Source organism: Haliotis rufescens, unplaced genomic scaffold (assembly GCF_023055435.1).
Source record: "Haliotis rufescens isolate VD_foot unplaced genomic scaffold, xgHalRufe1.0.p SCAF_23, whole genome shotgun sequence".
Lineage (NCBI taxonomy): Eukaryota > Metazoa > Mollusca > Gastropoda > Lepetellida > Haliotidae > Haliotis > Haliotis rufescens.
The window spans coordinates 224,457-249,438 of NW_025963924.1; the positions used below are offsets into that span (position 1 = coordinate 224,457).

General features: G+C 40.2%; 1 protein-coding gene across 3 annotated transcripts in view; it reads left to right on the top strand.

Annotated features, from left to right (window-relative positions):
* The window catches only part of LOC124140119 (prickle planar cell polarity protein 3-like), a 159,571-nt gene that overhangs the window by 12,928 nt on the left and 121,661 nt on the right, over positions 1-24,982 (top strand). For 2 of the 3 annotated variants that reach the window (XM_048401611.1, XM_046507506.2), the window contains exon 2: positions 12,886-12,977. In XM_048401611.1, coding sequence (XP_048257568.1) covers positions 12,886-12,977 — 92 coding nt within the window. Of the gene's footprint in view, positions 1-12,022; positions 12,754-12,885; positions 12,978-24,982 lie in introns of those variants that run through there. The other variant, XM_046507507.2, reaches the window with a different exon arrangement.

Sequence of the window (24,982 nt, forward strand, 5' to 3'; positions counted from 1 at the left end):
GAGCATCGATCGACGCAATTGGGATACGATAACATACCATCAGCAAAGTCAGCGAGCCTGACAACCCGATCCCGTTTGTCGCCTCTTACAAGCATGGGTTGCAGAAGACCAATTCTAGCCCGGATCTTCACTGTAGGTGTCTTTCCGAAACTAACAAAGGGCATTCAGCTGGGGTATACCTCTTTGTTAGAAACGTGCATAGAACCTCACTTGCCCTTTAAATCATCGGAGTCGACTTAAACGAGGATCGGATGATTATGACCTGTCGGACAGGTGTCAGCGCAAGCCGACGGCACAGTTAGTCTGCTCCAAACTAGGTAATGTCAGATAAACCTTGAAACGGCGTAAAACCACATTCACCTGCTCATCTTTTGATACAAGCAGTTAAACATTGCTCTATTTATTTCAGAACGTGCATGAGATCTCGACGATCAATCGCATGTTTCTTGAACGTAGAATCGATACATATCACTATCATATAGCACAATGAGCCGGTTATCACGGGACCCGTGAAGATCTGGGTTAGAATTGGTCTTCAGCAACCCATGCTTGCCGTAAAAGGCGACTAACGGGATCGGGTGGTCAGACTCGCTCACTTAGTTGGTGCATGTCATTGTATCCCAATTGATCGATGCTCATGATGTCAATCACTGGATTGTCTGGTCCAGACTCGAAAATTTACAGACCGCAATCATATTGCTGGAATGTTGCTGAGTGCGGCGTTAAACAACAAAAAACTAACCATACAGCATTAGCGAGATGTATAGACATCGGTACCAAATAGCATTAGCGAGATGTAAAGACACAAGGGCAACCACCTGTAAACAATCGTGTAAACAAAGCTCACTGACTGGACATGATAGTAGAGGTCGCCATCTTCATTATGGCTCGGGGCGACTCTCACCCAGTCAAAAAGAGACCGGAGCCTCCGACTAGTGGGACCCCACGCGTTTGTAATATAACCGGTGTCGTCACAAGGCTACCGTGGGGTCATACATTCAATGTCTTTACCGTCGCTGTGGGGAGGGACTTTTAATATTATGATATTCGATCTAACAGATAAATTGAGTTATTTCACACAAACATGTATATTCTAATCTTAAAAATTATCTTACGTACGACTTCAGATCGCCTGAAATACGTAAATGAATCTCGTATGTTTTGATGCGTATGTGCCTTAAATGATTGATCGATGTAATCAAATTCAGGAAATGATTATCCTCAACAATCCTGCAACTCATTTACGTTATCAAAAAAAATATCTTTGTAGTCCTTTGAATCGAAGAGGCATTTGCTTGGGAGCCATGCACGCGCAAGACTGTTGATCGCAGGGGAGACAACTCATGACACCTTCGTGGCTCCGTGTTCGTTCTTATTCATCAACCTGTCTTGTCACTCGAGGCGGTGCTGTTGTGATCGATAAGTCTGTTTAAAAGGTCTGCTATTAAAGAATCGGCGTCGTCAACTTCACAGTCCAACATACATCTGCCATGCTTTTATAATGTCTGTACATTTTATATCTCGTGACATTTCCATTTGAACGTTAATCTCGTCGGAAATTTCAAACAAGCTTTGGTAGGTGTATTGTTTTTTCATCCAATACCTTCAATAGAAAGCAAAGATTGATGACTTCCACTTCGCTCTACGAAAAGTAATGCTGAAATAATAATGCATCATCCAGAATGGATTATGATAAATTGGGGTAGAAGTAGATGTTGGCACCGAAAAGATGGGACGGTCAAATAAAAAGATAATTACATGTCTGAAAATTAGAAGATATTTCCGCGCAGTTGGAAGATGGAGAGTTTTCAACATATAAAATCCATCAATATGCATATCCCATGATAATAAATTCTGTATTGAAAATTATTTTTCGTTCACGCATTGTGTTAATGTTATTTACAGAAAACTGAAAGAGAACGTGGGTGGCTTGTTCACTGCAGCTTAATTGTTTTCGAGTAACAGCGGGTGCTAGAAAACATTTCTAGTCTAAGTTTTGTTTATTCATGATTGCGAGTATTAGTTGTATGCTAATATACATTACCGCACGTTTGACAGCAGGGCGCGTGAGTTGCGTCCCTTAGCCATACCAGGATTCGCTTGTCGTGGGAGCGAATCCTACACTCACTGCGATATATACCCTAAGCGTTGATGTTCAACTGAAATTCTGTTCATAGCGGTGTGAAAAGCCATGCCCATCTCTTGGCTGCGTTTGTTACAGGACAGAAATGTTTTTGTCTCAGTATTCCCGTTTCTCGTTATTACAAAAGGCGGCGTAGGACTAATGCAGCATGTGACCTGTTAGCAGGTATAACTAAAAATAATTACTTGTTCTGTTTTTTTAAAGTTAATTATCCCCGTTCGTATTCCGGGTAAGAAAAGATAATTCCTTTATCGTGTGTATATATTGCTCAAAGACACAGCGGAGTCAGTTGGCAGACCACATTGCTGTAAATATTCACAACATTGCGGGTTTTTCATGAATAATGGACCCATTTGGAAAGTTTCATCCGTGGGGGTAGCCTTGCGCTATGACTGTACTGAAAGATTAGTCGATGGATGAGTAGTAATTCTAAGTCTAGATAAGCGGAGAGTACAGACGCCAGTCTCTTATAGGGACACCTTGTTCTTATTTATATATGTATATCCATAAATTATGAATTAAACTAATAAGCTTTGCCTTAGAGACTTGTGCAAGTCTACCGTTAAGGGTTCTTGAACAGAAAAGGTCCCCGACAACTAATGCTGGTCGTAAGAGACGACCTAATCGATTGGGTGTTCAGACTCAGCGACTTTATTGGGTTTCATCTTACCCTGGTGGCGTGGGTAGTTGTTCATAATATCAATCCCTGATTTGTCTGGTAAAGATCATATAGCTGGAATATTGCTGAGTGCGGCGTTAAACAACAGACAATCGAAAACAAAATCAGAAAAAGTTGAAAATTAGTCGTCGACTAAAGGAGATTTACAATGATTATTTCCTAACTCTGCCACGGCCAAGGTCATCTTGATGAGGTTCAATGATTACTTCGTGTTTGCCTAATTGACCTCTGACCCCGATGGGTGAACAGATTTCAGTCGTGAAGGCGAGAGTGTTTGACCTGTGGTCCCGGAGCGCGGGGGTCGGTAGCTATATCAGCCGCCATGTTTATCATTCCCCTCGTCTGAGTGATATATATCTCTCGTCTCTGTCACCCCCCGAAAATAGCCCCAGGCCGGCCGTCACAATGTATTTGAACCGTTTCGCCCATTTCCTCTTCTCCCCATGCGCGAAGCCCGGTAAATTTGGACAAAAAACATTTCTGGAAGCGGTTCAATCAGTTGTCAGTGTAACAGACGATAACTAAGGTGTTGTCTTGCCTTGCACAAAACAACAACAATTGTTCGTTGTCGGTTTATCCACTATCCTGTCAGTGTCCAGAGTCAATGTTAGCATGATACTGATGGTAAAAGATCAACTTTTTTCTGATAGCATCTGAAAGCATTTGTTCTTTTTCTGCTCTCCTTTCTACTGGGGTATCTTCCCATAATTCACTTCCGATGAACGGCCCTCATCAATTTGTACCGTAATCACGAGAGCCACGTTCTTCACGTGCTATCGCCGGTTATCTCGTCCGACAATCCTGCTCTGCATGCGTCGGCTTAGTCCGTTCTTTATGGACCCAATGTCGCCAACCATCTTCCAAGATTACTGTTCGCATACCGTGGTATTTGGTGGGTTACTAGCTCCGTTCCAGTTTCTTACCTTTAACCATTCGTCAGCACTCGGGTGGTTCCGTAGCCTATACCTATTCGACTTGTCCCGGAATTACCAGAGTGGTCATGACCACGTAAAACGTTCTTCCCGGCCGTATCAGTCTGTGTGACGGGGCTTCCTTGCAGTAAAATAGAAACATGCACTGCATCAAGGCTGCTGAGTGAGTGAGTATGGTTTTACGCCCCTTTTAGCAATATTCCAGCAATATCACGGCGGGGGACACCAAAAATGGGCTTCTCACAATGTACCCATGTCGGGAATCGAACCCGGGTCTTCGGCGTGACGAGCGAACGCTTTAACCACTCGGCTACCCGACCGCCCTCAAGGCTGCTGAGCATTCAGTTACGGTACCAATTCTTATCTAATACCTAAAGCTGTTTGTTCAGGGACATATAACTCTTAAGAAAACTGTTTGACTTTATTCAACACCTCTATCTGTCTTGGGAACCATCGTCTCTATTCGCTGCCAGTAAAATTTCAAATGTAGCGTACTTGTTTTAATGGTATTCATCGACGAAGCGAGGACAAGAAAATATTGTTATCTGCTGAAACTGTAACACGATTGTCTGGGCAGTACTTTCCTTTCCTTGCCTTTGAAGTGAACAGATCACGTTAAATATAAAGGGTTTCCCAATATCAAAAGCCAAGATTAAAACATAATCGGGGAAGGAAGTACGGACTCCTCATCTTAGTGGGAACGGTTTATGTCTAAAACGGAAGCCCAAAGTGTCGCGTGTCGTTGACGTTCAGTCGTGTGCCGATGGGCCGTGGGGGCACGGCTGGCACTGTCGCCTGATGAGCCGCAATTCGCTGTGCAGAGTTGTGTCCCTTTGCACCCCGGAAATCTGTCATTGTGGATTCGAATCGCGGTTCGCCCCGATGAGGGGGCACAGGTGGCCCAGTCGTCTAAGGCGCCGCGATTCGCTGTGCAGAGTTGCGTCCATTGGGCACGCCAGAAACCTATGATTGTGGGTTCGAATCCCGGTTCGCCGCGATTATGTTTCTAGGTTTGTCAGCACCATACCCGTGCTCTTGGATTTCACCGAAGTGGTAAACGTCTGAGACCTGCATCACTCCGGGTTTTCCTCCTACATTAAGCTGACACGCCGTGATATAACTGGAATAATGTTAAAAGCGGCGTTAAACCCAACTCACTCACTCGCCCCGATGATGTATCTAGGTTGTCAGCACCATACACATGGTAAACGTCTGGTACCTGCATCACTTTGGGATCTTTTCCAACATCCAGCTGACACGCCGTGATATAACTGTAATACTGTTCAAACTCACTCACTGATAGACCAAGGATTATAATCCAACCCACTACGAACGACCATGGCATCGAAGTTGCAATGCCCTAACTAGAATACAAGACCACTGGTGTCCCTTCTAAACATTCCAGAGTAGAAACATTGACATAACATGAATCGTTCATATAGACAGCTTTCATTTGGCATAATCAGTATACATATGTCAGCGTGTTTACTATACGGATACCTATAAACTTTATAATATCGCAATCAAACCTGTTGCTATTTCAGCCATATTTCAATCATAACTGTTAATCGACATATTTCTTTTAAAGAGCAAGTACAAATCGCCATGTTAAAAACAGCACCTACCCACAGGAGCAATCGTTGGATTGATCGCCCTTTAAATCATATCATCCCTACAGTTGCAATTGCACTTTGGGGATTTTCAGTGATCACAAATTACGATAATGCCACACCGTTGAAATTCTCAGAATATATTTAGAATAATCGGCTTATCCGTGCACTAAAGGTTAAAAAATACTGCATTGCGCATCTGAGTAATTGGCAAATTATTAATAAATATCGCGTTTAGGCAGCGAGCCGGCATGTTGCAGTGGGCGCTCTGTGACGCCATTATTACGAAGTGGACAGTTGACATGGCATGTTCAGCCATCGACTACACCATCATGATGTTTTGGTTGGCTTACCATGTCGGTTAGGTTGTTATGCGATGTTGGTTAGGTTGGTCTACGATGCAATTAGGATAGTCTATGATAAACGAGGTTGGTATGGTTGATATACGGTTTTGGTCCATGTTGTTGGTTATGACGCCCCCGGATGTCCCTTAAGTTGCTCAACGATGTTGGTTAAGTTGGTGTCAATGTTGGTTAATTGGTGTACAATGTTGGTTAGCTGGTGTACAATGTTGGTTAGGTTGGTGAACAATGTTGGTTAATTGGTGTACAATGTTGGTTAGTTGGTATACAATGTTGGTTAGTTGGTGTACAATGTTGGTTAGGTTGGTGAACAATGTTGGTTAATTGGTGTACAATGTTGGTTAGCTGGTGTACAATGTTGGTTAGTTGGTGTAGAATGTTGGTTAGGTTGGTAAACAATGTTTGTTAGTTGGTGTACAATGTTGGTTAGTTGGTGTACAATGTGTGTTGGTTGGTGTAGAATGTTGGTTAGTTGGTGTAGAATGTTTATTAGTTGGTGTAGAATGTTGGTTAGTTGGTGTAGAATGTTGGTTAGTTGGTGTAAAATGTTGGGTAGGTTGGTGTAAAATGTTGGGTAAGTTTGGTGTAGAATGTTGGTTAGGTTGGTAAACAATGTTGGTTAATTGGTGTACAATGTTGGTTAGTTGGTATACAATGTTGGTTAGTTGGTGTACAATGTTGGTTAGGTTGGTGAACAATGTTGGTTAATTGGTGTACAATGTTGGTTAGCTGGTGTACAATGTTGGTTAGTTGGTGTAGAATGTTGGTTAGGTTGGTAAACAATGTTTGTTAGTTGGTGTACAATGTTGGTTAGTTGGTGTACAATGTGTGTTGGTTGGTGTTGAATGTTGGTTAGTTGGTGTAGAATGTTTATTAGTTGGTGTAGAATGTTGGTTAGTTGGTGTAGAATGTTGGTTAGTTGGTGTAAAATGTTGGGTAGGTTGGTGTAAAATGTTGGGTAAGTTTGGTGTAGAATGTTGGTTAGGTTGGTAAACAATGTTGGTTTGCTTGGTGTACAATGTTGTTAAGGTTTGTGTACAGAGTTGGTGAAGAATGTTGGTTAGGTTGGTGAACAATGTTGGTTAGGATGGCGTGGTGTGCACTGTTGGTAAGGTTCGTGTGGTGTACGATGTTGTCTAAAGACCCGAATAGAATGGGGATCTCGTGGTCAAGGTCGTCGTGCGATCAGTATATTTAGAGGCCACTGTAAAAAAGTTGGAAAATTGCTGATTGCGGCGTTAAACAACATTCTCTAGTTGTGCGTCACCCGCGTTCTCCTTAACGTCTTATGGGTGGGTATGCCCGGTATGGTGTCAGGTGAGTCCACGTCAGTTAGTAAGGTACGCGTACGTCTGTTAGTCAGGTATGCGTACGTCTGTTAGTCAGGTCCACTTACATCCGTAAGTTAGGTACGCCTACATCTATTAGTCAAGATCACTAACGTATGTTAGTCAGATCCACTTAAGTCTGTTAGTCAGGTACGCCTACGTCTGTTAGTCAGGTACGCCTACGTCTGTTAGTCAGGTACGTCTACGACTGTTAGTCAGGTATGTGTCCGTCTGTTAGTCAGGTATGCGTACGTCTGTTAGTCAGGTATCTGTCCGTCTGTTAGTCAGGTATGCGTACGTCTGTTAGTCAGGTATGTGTCCGTCTGTTAGTCAGGTACGCCTACGTCTGTTAGTCAGGTACGCCTACGTCTGTTAGTCAGGTACGCCTACGTCTGTTAGTCAGGTACGCCTACGACTGTTAGTCAGGTATGTGTCCGTCTGTTAGTCAGGTATGCGTACGTCTGTTAGTCAGGTATGCGTACGTCTGTTAGTCAGGTCCACTCGGAATAGCGCCGTAATTCCCCATCCATGATTAAAGGCGCATAAAGCATAACTATCTAACATACAATACCATTACATGTCGACATAGAAACATATGCTTCATCCGAATGAATGTAACTGTTTCATCTGCCAGAGAGTTTAGTCAACAGCTGCCTCTATAATGTACACAGTCAGGTCAGCCAAAATAACATCTGTACCAGTAAAAAACGTTACTATATTAGGTTTGGGCTTTATGTAGTTCAGTGTCGGAAAAAACGTGAATTCTCTTTGATGTGATATCTGAAATATCTTACGTCAAGGTCGTTCACCGCGGAACATCAACAGTGTAATCTACAAAAATCGATTCCGCGTTGAAACTTGAAGACAGGGGACGTATTACAAAACATCTGAACCCAACATAAACTCTATACACCAATAAACGGCTCTCTCGTCTAGCATATACAAAAAATGTTGTGACGGTGCATTTTGTTGTTCTTTAGTGGGGATAGTGTACGCATTTCCAGAAAACGCAACGGTTTTGTTCATAGTATACAAACTTACGCAAGTCCGTTCAAAGGCTACATTGATGCCAATATATTACATAATTAGTTTTGAGACAACCCCTGTGATAGTGCGATAACTATCAGGCAATCAGATATCCAATGGCGGCCATATCACGGAAGCCTATTCTCTCACGTGCTGAGTATCTTGACTTAACAGTTATTAAAAGAAATATGTCGGAAACCAATATCCTGCGTAAACAGACAGTATGATTACAGACCTGTACTGAGGTTTCGTAAAAACTATAGATGCAGCACTAATGTCATAGGCTCTTGGCGCGTGGTAGAGAGTTTGTTTCACTGTATGAAATAGGTTTATATCTTATCATTTGGTCGTACATTTTGAGTTATGATGATGGCTTAAGGCAGTACTACATGTCTACACTGTTGTGGTAAAACGCACACGGCCGTGAAGATCTAGGTTAGAATAGGTCTCTAGCAACCCATGCGTGTCGTAAGGGGCAACTATGCTTGTCGTAAGAGGCGACTAACGGGATCCGGTGGTCAGACTCGCTCACTTGGTTGAATCATGTCATCGTATCCCAATTGTGTGGATCGATACTCTTGCGATTGATCGGTGGGTTGTCTGGTCCAGACTCGATTAATTTCAGACCACTGACATATAGCTGGAATATTGCTGAGTGGGGCGTAAAACAACAAACAAAGAAATGCAAACAGTCGGTGCCAACCTTGGCTAAAATAGGGATCGGATGGTCTAAGTGGCCACTGAGGGTGAACAATTCTTGGTTTGTTGATTACAGGACATATCAACTTTCAGCCGAGAGAGGGGGTTCCATTGCTCACCTACACACAACAATATAAACCGCCAGATAGAAATGAGACAATTTGACTGGGCTCCTGTGTACCGATATTGAAGTATACAACCAGATAACATAATTGCCACGGCTAAACGAAATTGGTTAGTACGGGCAGGTGAATGCGCTTTCAGAGAGAAGCTAGACAGGACTCCAGTCAACCACCACAAGCACTTGTGTGAGCGCCGTTATTGGGGAAAACACAATGATCTTTGGCACGCCAAAAACTGCTAACATTTATGTAAACCGAATCATCCCCCCCTGCCCAATCCTTTAGTCGCGTCATCTGCTCTCTGAAACATTCAATATCTGATCAAATACCGTGTTTTATATGCCACCTAGTGTGGTGTGCATGTGGAGTTGCGCCATGTTAAATGGTGAGGCGGCTCGCCTGCTGTAGTGACATTTGCTCAGGATAACTCTCAATAAACGGGAATCTGTTTGTCGCAACATGGCTGACATTTGCAAGGAGAGATGACATTCATTTTTTTATCCATGCAGGCTAAATAGTGCATATGTTTTTTTATCTTTCTTAAAAGCCCTTCGAGCTTCATACCCTTCGTATGCAAAACACGAGAGGGCAAACAACCAGCTTAAGAGGAGGAAATTTGGCGTTCTCGTTTGTAGTTCTCTTACGAGGAGACCAATTCATTCCAAACGTTTACATCCCAAAATAAACACGGAAATTCCAGTGCATGGACATTAGTTGAAATTATATTCATTCAATTTCCTTGAATGTTAAGAATCTCTTTACTTCGGACACAAAGTGAAATGAGCACCTGAAACTTGCATTTCCTGAGAGTGACGTCTACCCAAGTTGTGTTTGAACTATGCCCCGGGGCGTAATTGTAGAATCGTGACTTTGAATCTTACTCCAGTGCAATGAAGAGGCGAGCACGACAGATCATAACAAAAACAGAATTGAACACCTCACGTCGTTGCATTCCGTAATCATTACGATGTTTTTGTGAGAGCTTGGATGAGGACCTGGGTTGGACGAACACAATAATAATAACCCCCCCCCCCCCCCCCCCCCCCCCCCCCCACACACACACACACACACACACACAGGCACACACACACACGCCACACAGTGCCTATTCCCTAGTTTAGAAATAAATGTTCAATATTAGACTAACGCTTAGTTTCTGAAAATACTTCATTTTGATGAGACAAATAAATCTATCAAAATTGAAAAGGAGCCCCAGTGAGATGGGAACCTGGGGAAAATCTAGACTTGCTTCATTTAGAGCTTTTGCGCTACAGTAAGGGCTGGGCAGAAGGGAAAATAATATGGTACAGGGACTGGGACTGACTAGTTTAATATGGATGTCACAAGTTTAAGTCCTTTCTGTATTTATTTAAGGTGTCGTTGATCTGTTTATTTAATGCATATAGAGCATGTACATTATTCCTTCCTATTCATACACAAACTTTGAGTTGATTAAAAATAGTTTTTTTATACTTATATGTTTACATGTATGATTATAGTATACTCATAATATACCAGTAATGCGTTACATTATAACTAAAATGACAATAAAAACACAAATCATTATTACAATTCAATAACAGTTTCTATAATCAGGAATACCCAGAATAACTGTATTATTCTTTTGGGTTGTCATGATGCTGTTCGTGGGCTCGGGGAGCACGGGAGGCCCAGTCGTCTGAGGCGCCGCGATTCGCTTTGCAGAGTTGCGTCCCTTGGGCACGCCAGAAACCCATGAGTGTGGGTTCGAATCCTGGTTCGCCCTGATTATGTTTCTAGGTTTGTCAGCACCATACCCTTGCTCGTGGGTTTCACCGAAGTGGTAAACGTCTGAGACCTGCATCACTTTGGGCTTTGCTCCCACATTAAGCTGACACGCCGTGATATAACTGGAATAATGTTAAAAGCGGCGTTAAACCCCACTCACTCATTCACTCGTGGGGACGTGTACCTGATACGCCTTATGACATCACCATACTCTTGGACTTGACCGAAGTAGTGACCTGCGTCGCTTCCGGCTGTCCAAAGACACTCGACAAACACGCCGTGATGTAACTGGAATACTATTCATAGCGGCACTCTGTCACTCCAAATTATTAAAAGTGTCAGAAAGACTTCCACAAACAAACATTTTATTCTTGGGTACTTCCTGTTGAAATATTTTCAGCAGTGTTCTGCAAGTAAAATCAAAACCGATATAATCGTCTTTTCAGAATCCTGCATCGATCATCAGGATACATGCATCGACGTCGTTCCGAATTTCAACGGTTAGAAAACACAATACATGTTCAACGTGTATTTACTCTGAAAGATAATGCTCCCCTGACAAAGACAGTAATTAAACCCTTCCTTTTAAAATGGTGGCATATGATAAGCAGTGTTGAAAAGTCAGATTACGTCGCTAATCCACAACATCGAGTAATGATAACCCGTGCAGATAACAGAACAAAGGAGATAGCTCTTTAGCCAAAGATTGCGTGCGACAGAACCAGTGCACCGAAGCACCCGTAAAAGTACTCCGAAAGTTTAGTGCAGTACCAGAATACTCCCAAAGGCAAGCAACTAGTAATTACATAATAATTGTGAACAGTCCATTTCTTCTTGAATTATGTTTGAATGTGTACTTTGTTATGGCTGACTGACAATGAACCTATAAGTAGACATTAGCTTAACAAAAAAACATGTTTTTGAAATTAATGTGTATCAGATCGTTTCAAATAATGTCCTACTTAGGAACTTTTCTAAATAATTTGATTCTACAACTGATTAAATTCAATAAAAAAATCAATGGGAAATCAAAATTGTTATGTTTTTATATGTGTATAAGCACAAAAAACGTTCATTTTATATTCATTAGAATAGTTCAGTCTACAGATTAAGTGGTGAGTGTATCTTAAGATGCTTTCCCTTCGTTCAAATAATGATTCCGTGTAATTTGGATGCGGACTTGAAATTATTTTGAAATAGGCAATTTCGCGAATATTGTTGAAGTACCGATGCCGTTATGGGCTGTTTTGAGGCAAGCGAAGACTTGAGTGATTTGTCAAGTCAGGGTACACTCCGAGTTGAGTGACGCTTACACGTGGGTCGAGGGCTGTGTGCAAGCGGCAACTGTCCATCACCCAACGAAATGAAACTTTCTGCGCTCGTCAACGAGGCCCGCCGCCAGTCGAAGCTTGGAACACAACGCTTGATCGCCTGTGCAACTGGCCGTGTATTCAGAGGCGTCAAGGATCCTCCCAGTCCAGCATAGACCGCCGTGTCGTCATGACGTTGCATAATACCGTATAACGGCGGAATTAAATTTCTCTCAATTTCCGCTCACTTGTGGCGTCTCGCGGGCCCTTTCAGCGGTGTACATTTCATTCACGCATCGATCGCACCTGTCAATCTTGTGACGTCACAAGCGTCTAGTCTCGGGGGCGGGGCTAATAGTTTGATTTCGTACCGGCATAGTACACCATATCACCTGGTCTGTACAAGAAGAGGGGATAAGAACTTCTTGAAGCTTTTTCTTGTTTCTCTGTGGATTATATGCTACGAGTGCGGACCACAAGTTTGTCGATTTCTGTGTGTTTTGAGAATAAGCCATCTTAGCACGTGGATACGAATTCGGGAAAGTTTGTCAAGTTGAACAAGTTTGTTCATTCATGGATATGTCAGCAGTGTGTCTGCATTGCTCGTGATTTTCACTGTGGATTATAACTTAAATTCTCAAGTTCTGTCTAAAGTTACTTCATCATGGCGACTTGTGGGGCAGACACTCAACCCTCTAGCCCCCCGGGACGGTCCGGTCTCCCCCCTAGCCCCGTGGGTGGGGCTGTTGGAGGGGAGGAACCGTCACCCTCTCTGGTAAGTCAACGCTGTGTTTTTTTAAGGGTATTTCCTATGTTGCGTGCCCGGAACCATTGTGACCTGTTGCCTGCGCTCGTGGGCCAAAACTTTAATGTGAACTTCTACCATGGTTGTTTGTGTTTATTTCAGAGGCCCCGTCTAGGAATCAGCGGCGTGGAACCTGGTAAACAATGTTCTAACTGTGCTGATAAGTGTCCCGGCTTCGCTCTGCATTATTGGAGGTAAGGTTGCATGTTAAAGAAATACTTACTTAATTATTATTGTCAACGTCTATTCAATAACACACGCCACGACTTGTGCCGACATCAAAATAACCATCGCTTCCAGGAAAATGTGCTAATACTCGTTGAAAGGTATTTTTGGGGGGGAGGGGGGATTTATATGCATTTTTTAAGGCTCTAAACGTCTCAACTTTCGTAAGTTGTAAAAGTTAGCGTTCATTTTTCTGTGGCAGTTCTTGTTATCCGATTATCGTGGCACTGATTGCTAAAACATGTGATGGCATCCAGTATCGGGCAGGTGAAACTGGGGTCAACCGTACACACTACCTTGGGTTCTGTTTTTGTCACGTGACTTGCCTTTCTTGTCATTGGCCTTGGTGCTTACCTGTTGAGTCAGCTAATTGATTGAGTTCAGTCACTATGTGCATGTCTCATTACATTCGTGTTCTTTTGTTTACTCCTTTTCCACATAATTGCTATTAGACACGAAACCTCCATTTTCAGTTTTTTATATGACGTGACCTATATTTGTCACATGACCCGGAACAGCGTCAGAGTATATTACAACACCTATGATTTGTGTACGACTAGCCAATTGTTACTTCACAGCTAGGGGTGGGAGAACAGCCCCGGGGGTCGGGTTTAGACAGTAACAACCTGTAGCTGACCATTAGAAGACGAATGACCCCTGGCGTTTCCAGCGCTCACAGAGGAACATAATTCATAGTGATTTTCTCCTCGCCTTCACACCGGCAATTTCAGCGTCAATATAATTAATTTCTTGAAGATGGTTACGCAAGACTTAGACAATTTTGTTGTCACTCAAGCACCATCACCTTGAAACACTCTCTGGCAATCTAAGTTAACATCAATGTGTGCGTGATTTTCTTACCACTGCGGTTGTGATTGTTATGTAATCACGGTCCCGTTATCAACATAGAGGGGATTTAGTTAACCCATAGGTTATAGTATTGGGTTTGAAAAGTGACACAATAATTTCACATTCACAGGAGATATTGATCTTGAAGTGCTGAGGCTGTTTGTCGGTGTGTTTGTTTGAAATTGCTTTATATTTTAACGGAAGTTTATACTGTAAGTTACGCTTACGGAGAGGTTGTGTATCGCAATTTTAGCATTGTGGCATCGATGTCGGCTGCTCGCGATACACCACGAACCTTTCTTACTGTTTATTTGATTTGTGTACGTTTGTTCGTTTCTACCGCCATATTTCCATGAAGTGTTTGCCTTGTCATTAAAGTTGACATTGGAACATTGCCAAGATAAGTAAATACACGTTCAAGAAGTCCTACGCGCGAGTGTATGAATGTTTAACAATGAACTTTCTGCAGCGTTACGTTTCTTGCACCTCGCATTTCCTGCCACTTGAGAACTGTTAGTTTCTGAGAGATTTCTGTTAGTTTCTGAGAGATTTCTGTTAGATTCTAGGACCAAGCACAGTAATGACACGTTGTCATGTTTAAGTGAATTAACAGACGGTTGTGAGATATACGATTACTACCGGTGCCGTATTTCCGAAACCAAGAAACCCCATGGGCGAAAATACAAAGTTAGCCTTTTCAACAATTCTCACGGAGCAATTTTCAATTTGTTCAATGATTAGGCTCCTGTTACCCTGCAAAGCCAATATTCACAATTCATATTTACTCAATGTGTACGTGGGCTCTATGGGACGGCAATCGATATGCATCGTTATAGGTTAAACTAAGTTTGCGCTCGTCGGCGTCACGGCCGTAACTTCTGCAATCTCGTGGTTCACGTAAAAAGGTTGGAAAGTCACTGGAGATCTTATTTACGGAAGTGAACGGTCTAGTCTGGTTGTATTGGCAGATGTGTCGGGGCATCACCCTGCCGACACGCCGCTAGTATCTGACATTTTTTCATTCCACTGTGAAACATACGAAGAGAGTTTGAGAGGAGCAGACTTGCTTTCAGCTATGGCTTGTAAAGGCAAATTCCTAATCTTAGACATTCTTCCCAGTATTGTCCAGTCTGTACGAGTCTCCACGTTCAAATATCCCTCAGTCGGCTCCAAATCCTATGTTGTATTTGTTGTTTCCAAAGTTATCAAGATTTACAATTGAAGAGCTTTGATGTTAACCTGGATCAACATACTCTACATTGGGAGACAGCATGAAATATAAACATTGCGACAGAAACATCATCGTCTATGGTTAGTCGGGAGCTCTTTGGAGACAGAGACTGTGCAGGCTTATAGTTCATTTTTCTACCATTGTCTCTTTGTTTCTGTGATTATTATGACTCCACTCCTCCACCTACAGGCCTCTCTCATATCTATCCCCCATCTCTATCTAGCCCCACTCGGAGGCAGCTGAGAGCCCAGACCAGTGAACATCTTGCGCTGACAGATGTATGGCTAATGGCAAGCAAGAATTGTATTGTGAGCAGCGCTTGCATCTCCTCAATGTATGTAGGATGGGTGTCGCCTAGACTAACGCTTAGTCTCTGAATATGTATAATTTTGATAGAAACAAATAACTCATTTAAATTGAAAAGGAGCCCCAATGAGCAATGAGATGGGAACCTGAGGAAAACCTAGACTTGCTTCATTAACGGCATTTGCATTATAGAAGGGGTTGGGCGGAATTGGAAATAATATGGACCAAGGACTGTGAGACAGACTAGGTGTCACCATGAAGTTTTATTTTTCCCATATCTCTTTCACACAGGTAATAACATGTCACAGAAATACCTGTGAAATTGTTTTTTTAAATGTTCATTCTTTATATTATTTTATCTAAATCTGAAAGGTGATGTGACTCAGTTGTATAAGAAGTATTAAATATTCAAATTGTCTTCAAAGACATATATTATTAATATTTTAATACCTCTAACACTGCCAACGACTTCGATAGTTAACACCACAATGTATTTTCAATCATTCTGACACTAGACAATGGAAATTTGCTGACAAGGCAGTTTTTGTCATTAAATTTACATGCATTGTTAATCTAATCTGTAGACAGCCAAGTTAAATATAAGAAAGGTTACATCTATCACACACTGTCAAACTGTCCAAACATGGCATTTACTGTGGAAATTCTTGTGATTTGTTCATTATTCATTTCCATGCTAGAGATTCCATCAATCATTCATTGCTTCTCTGGGAATCGGTGCATGTGGCGTTGCAGATCCAGCAACAGGCACTGTTTGATTGCTAGTTTGGCTTGTCAGAACTGTCAATGTTTGATACATGTGTCATTTACAACAGAGGGGCAGTAAACCTCAGCTATTGACCACTCCTCAATAGCTCTGTACGTAGCTGGTCCTGTCCATTTTATTCATTGCATGCTCTCTACGTGATTAGGTCGATTTGTCTTAGAACATCAGGCGATATTCATTCTCGTTTAATCATCGTTTTACTTTAGGTGAAGAAGAGAGATTGTGGTTTTGTGTGCTTCTTGTAATTAATGAATATTAATGAGAGTAATAACTGCCAATTACGAATACAGATTAGATGCACTAATTGATACTGTCTCACTAAACTGTAATTAATTAACATACAAAATGTAAATATTACAGCCAAATATACCTATTTTGAATCCTGCTATTTATTATACATGAAACTTAAATTATAACTTCAATATTAACTGAAAATTCAGTTAACCCTTTGACTAGTTAAATCAATAACTTTATCTAGATTTGTTGTCATTCACGCCTCCACGGATAAGCAAAACAACAAGCTACTTAAGGGGTATGCTATATTCCCCTGGGATAGGGCTGATACATAGAAGGGTGAGTGGGTGTTATCACCTGATTGTGTGGCCTGGTAAGGGGTATGACAGGTGTGAGAGACTTACCTGAGGCAATCAGAGGATTAGAGTACATACAGAACTGACCTACTACATTTTACCTGTGTTTACCTGTATGTCTTTATGACACTCGTTAACATTTCTTATCTCTACCAGCCATGTTTTGGCGTCTAGGTTTAACTATGGGAAAGGTATGGTACATCAAACATCCACAAGGCCCTCAGTAGCCCGTGAATCTAAGCATCTTTCTACCATCAACAAGGGTCTGTTTTCTTGACGATGCTTTGCACATGACCCGAATAGACCTAATTGCTAGCTCCATACAGTCTGGCACATACCTGAAACATACTCCACAATCAGCAGCATCAACAGATGGGTAAACACTGTACAATACTGTTCTTCCAAGCAGCATCCCTGGTCAAACTACAGGTTTCTTAGTACATTTGCAAGTTATACTGTGTGCTTTATAAGTAGGATCATTTAGAATTGTTTATCCCTGTGAATGTTTTCCCGCACCTCATGGCATGATATGGTTTGAATATTGTGACATAAAGTTTGAAATCAAACTCACTAACTCTGTGATTCAAGTAGTCTTTTTTTGTCCATGTTCAGTGTTTTTCCTCACCCATGTAGAAATGCTCTGTATCTAAGTGTGTTAATACAACTCAAGCTTTTTTTAAAAAATGACAGTGAAGCCACAAAAGGAAATCACTGGGTTCAATTAAGTTTCTGCCATCTTTTTGGAAGATCAGTTGGCTCAGAAGATTCCCACTGAGGGAGGTGAAATGGGGTTTAATGTCATGTCCAAGATTATTGCACTTACATTGCGATGTGCGTGCATTGCATGCGGCCAGACCAATGCCGATTTTATAAGGCAAGCCGACTGAGATACTATGCCACAGTTTAACATGAATACCCCACTGAGACACGGTATACTGACTCCGAGCTGACCAGTCCTTGTTTTAGCCCCTTAATGCCAAGTGCCAGGCAAAGTAACAACAAATACCATCTCTTAACATCTTCCGTTCTCCAGGCCGATGCTCTACCACTAGGCCACGGAGGCGGTCTTACTCTAAGTAGCTAGTAATATGAAGAATTCAGGTAAATGCAACCCCCAGATGTGTCGTCTTAACCAAAACTCCCTCATCCCTTTTAAGTGTTTCATAATTGCAACTGGTGCAGAAATGAAATTGAAATAGCTGCAAGAAGCTGCCATGGGTCATATGAACAGTCTTGTCGATTAATCATGTTTCATTGAGCACCTGGTATAGTTAAGACTTCCTCAAGTTAGCTGTAATTCTTCCAGACAGATTTTATTCCACCCATTATCTCATTTCCTGTTACTTTTTCCCAGCATTCCCTTATCCAGTTCCTTTTTACCCACAATTCCCTTCCTCCACCTGTCCATGGGCACTCTCAGATTCGCAATGTTTTAATTTTTATCACCAGAATGAGGCTTGTGGGTTTATTTTCTGTCCCAATGATACACTGTTGGTCTGGAAAGGGTGGCTATTTATCTTATCTCTGTTGCTTCAGTGCACTGACGTATACTCTGCGACATTTTTCCTATGTCTGCAAACCCTCACATGAAGGGCCATCTTCTCAGCCAGAGAAAAAACACTTCAAATTATTATCTGGAACATTTATGGACGATTGAGTCAAATTTGGGATGATTTAGGTTTTCTGGAATGTGTGGCCCACTTTTACAGTTTGATAAATCTGTTAAGAGTGAGATAATTTCTGCTGGTTTCACAATATGATGGATCTTAAATGACAATATAAGTATTGCAATTTTCTATATCCTTCCTAAGGGATATTGTGCTCCATTTCTTTCCAAAAGAGCAGGTTTTTCATTACTGGAATTATAGTGAACGACATTAACATGTAGGAATGACAATAACATTGTATGAATGTTGTTGCAAGTTCCAACCTTCATACAGTTTGGCCCTCACTCTATGAAGGTTTATACTCCAATGAACTCACACTAAGTAAAAGTCAGTTTTTAAATAAATACAATTGTATGGATGGCAACACCTCAGTTTCATTATTTTTTAAAAGGATCAGAATGTTTTTAATTAATTTTATTGTTTTTAAACATATTTGAATGGAGTTTTTTTGTTTCTTTCTTCAGAAGTAGTAACATTGTGTTATTCCATATTTGAGTAACCTTGGCGTCATTTCTAAAGACTATGTACATTGCCCTATTATTTTAATTCTAGTGTGATGTATGGGAGTGACATCAGATCGCTTTGAGAAGCAAGGCAAATGGGAGTGTTCACTTTAGTTGCTTTTCATTTTTTGAATCTTGAACCTTAAACTTAAACAAACCTTTGAGTTTGCACCAGATAGAGACCTTTATGAAACGATTAACTTGCCAGACTTCAGTCATGTAAATTGGAAAATATCTTTATTAAGTATCATCATACTATTTTCCTCCAAACTAGACAAACAAAGTATGATGATATGCTATAAAATAGTTCTTCTGAAGATTAATATCTGTGCCATTAATACTGAAGGTACTTGCACTTGTCAGATAAAGGTTTTTAAAGGATTGTATATCTACTTCCAGTAGGTAAATGGTAAAGATACGTTTAAATCAGTTTATCTTTTGGCATAAGTTTTCAGGAAAACATATCTTTGTGATATCTGTGTTAAATTTTCTTGAAAATGTAAATATTTTCACTGTGTGTGCAGCCTATCTGATAAGTAAATTTAGCCAAGAAAGCAAACAGGAGACTGAGAACATTCATATCGTTTTTTTACATACATGTCATTTGGAATTCATATGCAGCTTATCTGTAATGCAGTTAGACATATTTATCACAATGCCTGTTCCATGTTGTCATGCTTAATACATGTATCCCTAATCTATTTCAGGCATCAGGAATTAATAATTTAAAAAAAAGAGATGTGATATGATCACATTTGTTTTGAAATTTGCTTCCCACTTTCGAAGATAATATTTCCACTTAACAGCTCAAATGTTATATTTTTTATATAGATAAAGTGTAAAGAATACCAGTTTTAGGAGACAGTGAGGCGTTTGTACAAGAAAACTATCATTAAACTATCTCAAGGGATGTGAATTGGGAAAAGAAATGGTGAAATAATTGAAACTCAGTAATGTTTGATCATTTTTTTTAGAAGTTGTCAACTTCATCCATCTGTGATGACTTAAACTGAGTCATTATGATATTGATTACTTCAATAATGATGGAGAAATATGAGATAGTTTAAATTGCAATTATTTGTCGAAAAACAATTTTTGTTTTTTTAAGGACTAATCAAATAAAAGTTTATCACCATGGAAGGATTGAATATCTCATTTGATTACAAAGTGTATTATCGACAAATAAAAACATGTAAGATCAGGAATGTTTTTTTCTTGTTAACATCCGAGTAATTTCTGTTTTGTCTGAGTTATTTAAAATGATTTATTCATAAATGACTGCTAAACTTGTCAGAAAAATCGTAGGTAACAAACATGTATAGTATTGGTTGAAGACATTTCTTAGGATCTTAGACTGCCTACAATATTTAAAATAGTTTTTCAAGCGGAGACAAATTACACACTTGAGTACTCCAGAAACGTCTAAATAAGATAAATTAATTTCTGGTTAGTTTCACCCAATTAAAGGCCTAGGTGCTATTCCCATGGAGGTGTGAAAAATAGAAATCCTTAAATTTGTGTAATACAAGTGAAAAGATTTTTGATCAATATTTTTTAATTACTTGTATTTTATTCATCAGTATGTTTTCATCCCAAGCCATATTCCTTGTGGATTTGTCGCTTTTAGTTTCATTCCGTTCAATCAATCAAATACATTTGCAAGGGAATTAATTCAACGCTGAGGAAGAGATTAGGGGGCTCAAAGTCCCAGGTCTCTAAGGCAATTAACGCCTTGTAAATGGATGTTTAGTTTTTTCCAAAAGTTTGTGACTTTTGAAACTTTAAGGGGAACTTCGGAATAATTTGACAAATATGCAGCGTTTAATCAACATTTCAAACGATTTTGGACCCTATGGGTTTAATCAATACATTCTTTGTGTGGCAATGAGAAGATATTTTTTAGGAGTTTCAATTTCTGTTCTTCTTTCTGGTTCTAAAGTGTTAAGAAGTATCAAATGAGACATTTATCATAGATGAACGATTATCAGCAAAAGATAAGGATTTGGGAGTGCTACTTTTATAATATTTTGCCAAGTAATGTTCGTATATAGTCACAGAAGCCAGAGGTGCAGCCAGAGGACCAAGAACTGTACACTGAAACTTTCCTATTGTAATTGAGATATAACAGCTGAGTTTAGAATTGATTGCCTATATTGCAATCTGTCGCAAGGCCATTCCTTTGGTCAGCATACTGACCACATTCTGACCTTACTGGTGGTGCAGGACTGGTTGGTATGCAGGCAGGTGCTGCCCCTCTGTAACACTCCATCTGAGCACCTCATTATAACACTACTTATGGCATACATGCCACACAACCTGTGTGTATATATAGAACATAGGTTGTATTATAGTAAGTTTTCAATCCCTTTAATAATCCAGTAACTTTGGAACGACCTGTGAATATTCATGCTTGCCGTAAAAAGTGACCAACAAGCAAAAAGTGCTTGTTGTAAGAGGCGACTAACGGGATCGGATGGTCAGGCTAAGTGACTTGGTTGATGCATGTCATCGTGTTCCAATTGCTTGGTTCGATGCTCATGATGTCAATCACTGGATTGTCTGGTCCAGACTTGATTATTTAATGATCGCCATCATATAGGTGGAATACTGCTGAGGGTGGCGTTAAACAACAAACAAAACTTTGTAACATTATACTTGTTGCTTTAATTTTCATTTAAAACTTTACATGCCAAACAAACTTTTTAATCCAGTCAATTTAGATTCTGTTTTCACGTTCTGTTTAACCTGGTTATTGCAACAAACCTTTGCATTCCAACAATTTGTATCCATGACTATCAAATTCAATCATGTGTCTATAACTAACCATAAGATTATTCTGTTTCACCTCTGTATTGTCTAACCTTTGTATAACAGTAACCTTTTTAAAACACTGCTAATCAGGGTAGTGCAGCTTCTGGTAATCTGTCTTCAAGCTTTATTGCATCATCCTTTGTTGTATGCTATTTTCCCACAAACATATCAGACGTCCCTTGTTTAAAAAGCCCAGCTGGTAACAAATGCTATAATTGTGTTGATGTTACAAAACTTTGTTGCATTATTTTAAGATTTAAAACAGATAAGATTTCAGTTGTAACCCCTCTCAGTGACTGATGTGGTTCCAATATGCAGAACAAATCTTCTGCCCGAAAATAACATCTTTGAAACTTTAAATGCATGATCACCAGATGTAATAAAAGATGTAGGAAGGAAAATCTGATTACTAGAAATGCATGAGTTGATTCCGACATCAGAAGTCGAATGGCCATTCTAAGACCGATCCTTCATGATTGATTTTCATGAATCACTTCTTGTGAAGAAACTGCTGTATTTTATCACTCGGATACATCTATGCCTTCGAGAGCAGCTTTTCACTGTCTGTGAATCGTGTTGATGACTTTGGTGATATTGGTAGCTATCTTCATAAAGACCCCGACAGTTTGATTCAATTGGCAGTGAATTTAGTAACGATCCCAGGATGGGGGTAATAATTGACAATGCTACTTACTTCAAAAGACATAATTAACCTACTACTATTTAATCACTGAGAGGGAGGATGTAATCGCAAAGATGGGAGACAGTTTATGGTAGTTCATCTTCTAAGACATGGAGATATGTTGCTATGATACATCCTGGAAGAAGAGGTGAAAAAGGGGGCAAACTTGCAGGATGAAAAAATTGGGATGAGACTTTAAATTGTAAGAAGTATGGATTTGTCGCAGTCTGCATTATTATCCTGCTCCTGAGTTGATAATTTTCAACTGCTAAAGGGCGCATCAAAAGCCTGAATGTACCATAAGCTCGTGAAAAGTGAACAGAATTTTAGTCTTGAGGAAGCAGTATGATGAAAGTCTTGGGCTTTATTGTGGTACATTTGTTCATCCCAAGCCCAACCACGTACCCATCCTAACCCATCCAAACCCATCCAATACACGCCCTAGATTTCAAAGGGGACAAGTACAGTTATATTTCTTGTGTCTTAGGAACAAAGATTATGAAAATTTGCAAACAAATGAAAACTTCACAGTTACTTCACTTTTCACTTTATGAAGATTCATAATTTAGTTTCAAAGGATATAAGGACACTTCTTTCATTTTAATCATAAAATGCTGATAAATAGAAGTCATATGTATGTAATATGTCAAATAGGCAGGATTCCTGTCAGTTAAAACCGGCTTGTGGATTCCTGGCTTGATGAAAACTTTTGATAAAAGGGCGCTCCTTCTTGTCAAGAATGCTGAGATATTCTGAAGCCAAAGATGGCAGACAAGGAGCAATCCCTGTTGAGGTCTTGATACCCCCATGACTAGGCTATTGATGGTGGCTGCAGGGTGGGTTTGGGCAGAGGTTACTCCCTGTTGGGAAAGTAAGGATGAGAGAGGACACTGAGGACGAACAAGGACCTGCTGATCTGCTTGATGTGCCACACAGGGGACCTCATGTTCTGGGAGAGTGGAAACCTGCCTCAAGTGGGACCTCGAGGTCAAGAGAGGTGTGCAAGAATTGCAGATTATCTGTCCTGAATGTCTAACATTTTAAACTCAAGCATTATACTTGTGATGTCAATTGGATAAGTCATGAACTCAGCAGGGAAAAAACGTCTGTTTATCCTTGGACAAGCAGATTTCTTTTTGTTGCAGTTAAATTCTGTCTATTTATCAAACATGTCAATTTTAATAGCAAATATTTTAGGGAAGATTAAAGGTGGTATGTAATATCAGCTTCCCAAAGTAAAGTTTTGCGGTTTGATATAACTGATGCAGGTTGTCATGGTAACTGTTTGACACAGATATATATGCCCAATGCATTTGTGTTCAGTCACAAGTATAGTTTTCTGGTAGTGATGTTTTACATCCAGGATAGATACTTTGAGTTAGGAGCTCTCGAACCACAGCAAGAAGACCTTCTGTAACTTGGCTGTGCCGACGCAGGTAAGGTCTGACCAAGGAAAGGATATTAATGATAGTATGTTGATAATGTGATGATACAGTGATAAATAGTATCTCTCCCAGACCCTAGAGAATAACATTGAAAAAGGAGTCAAGTGTAGAATGATTTGGCAAGTCTAGATTGCCTCAGCTCTTGTTCTGAGAACAGGCTTATTTTTTATTTTATTTTCTTTATTTTTTCATATATATTTTCAGATAAGATAACTTTATTTTTGGGACTAAATGTCAGTTTAGTTGATAATATATGCTCATACTTGCATTTCGTTGCCTTCAGATTTTATTGTATAAAAGACATTTGGTAAGTTGCGATGATGTAAAAAGTGAAAGTGACCTCCAAAGCTGCATCAGTAGGTCATGAACGCTGGTGAGTAGATGTTTCAAACTTACCTGAAACTCTCTTATCTTACCTTACCCCCATCCTGTCGCCTCCCAGCAGATGCTTCATCAGCCTCATCCCTCGCACAGCTCACATTACACCTGCTGTCAAACACACACTGCAGCCATCTTAAAATCCAAAGCAAGAGCAGCCGCCAACAGCTCATCTCTCATAAAAACTGACACAAACTGTAACCGACTAACTCACGATGTTTCATCCCTCCAGCTAGGATGCTTCAGAGATGACTGTGGGTTTAAAAGCCTATGATGTATCAAGGGAACAAAAATTCTACCCCCTGGTCCTGACAATGAGAATAAAAGGCTTATAACATCACAACTGTAAAGATCTATCATTCGAATTGTAATTAAAAGCAAGTCTAGGTTGTGTTTCTTTAAAGTGCCTTTCAAATCATCCAAGAATATTCACCTTTGGAGGAAATTGCCTTTGTGGGGTTCAAGTTTTGGGGTTCAAGTGATTACTCTACAAAGAGGACAGTTCAAAGAAAATTTGATTTCATTGATCATATGACTTGATTAATTTTCAAACAAAAAGTCTTGTCAAACATATTTTGTCAGTGATTCTGTTTCTTTCATTTCTTTAAATGGACAGCTTGATGAATTAATTCTCACCTCGTTGTGATGTACTTCAAATGATGTTTCTAATTTCTGAACTTAATTTCCTTGAGTGCATATTTTTGTTGATTGTGAAAAGAACTATGTAC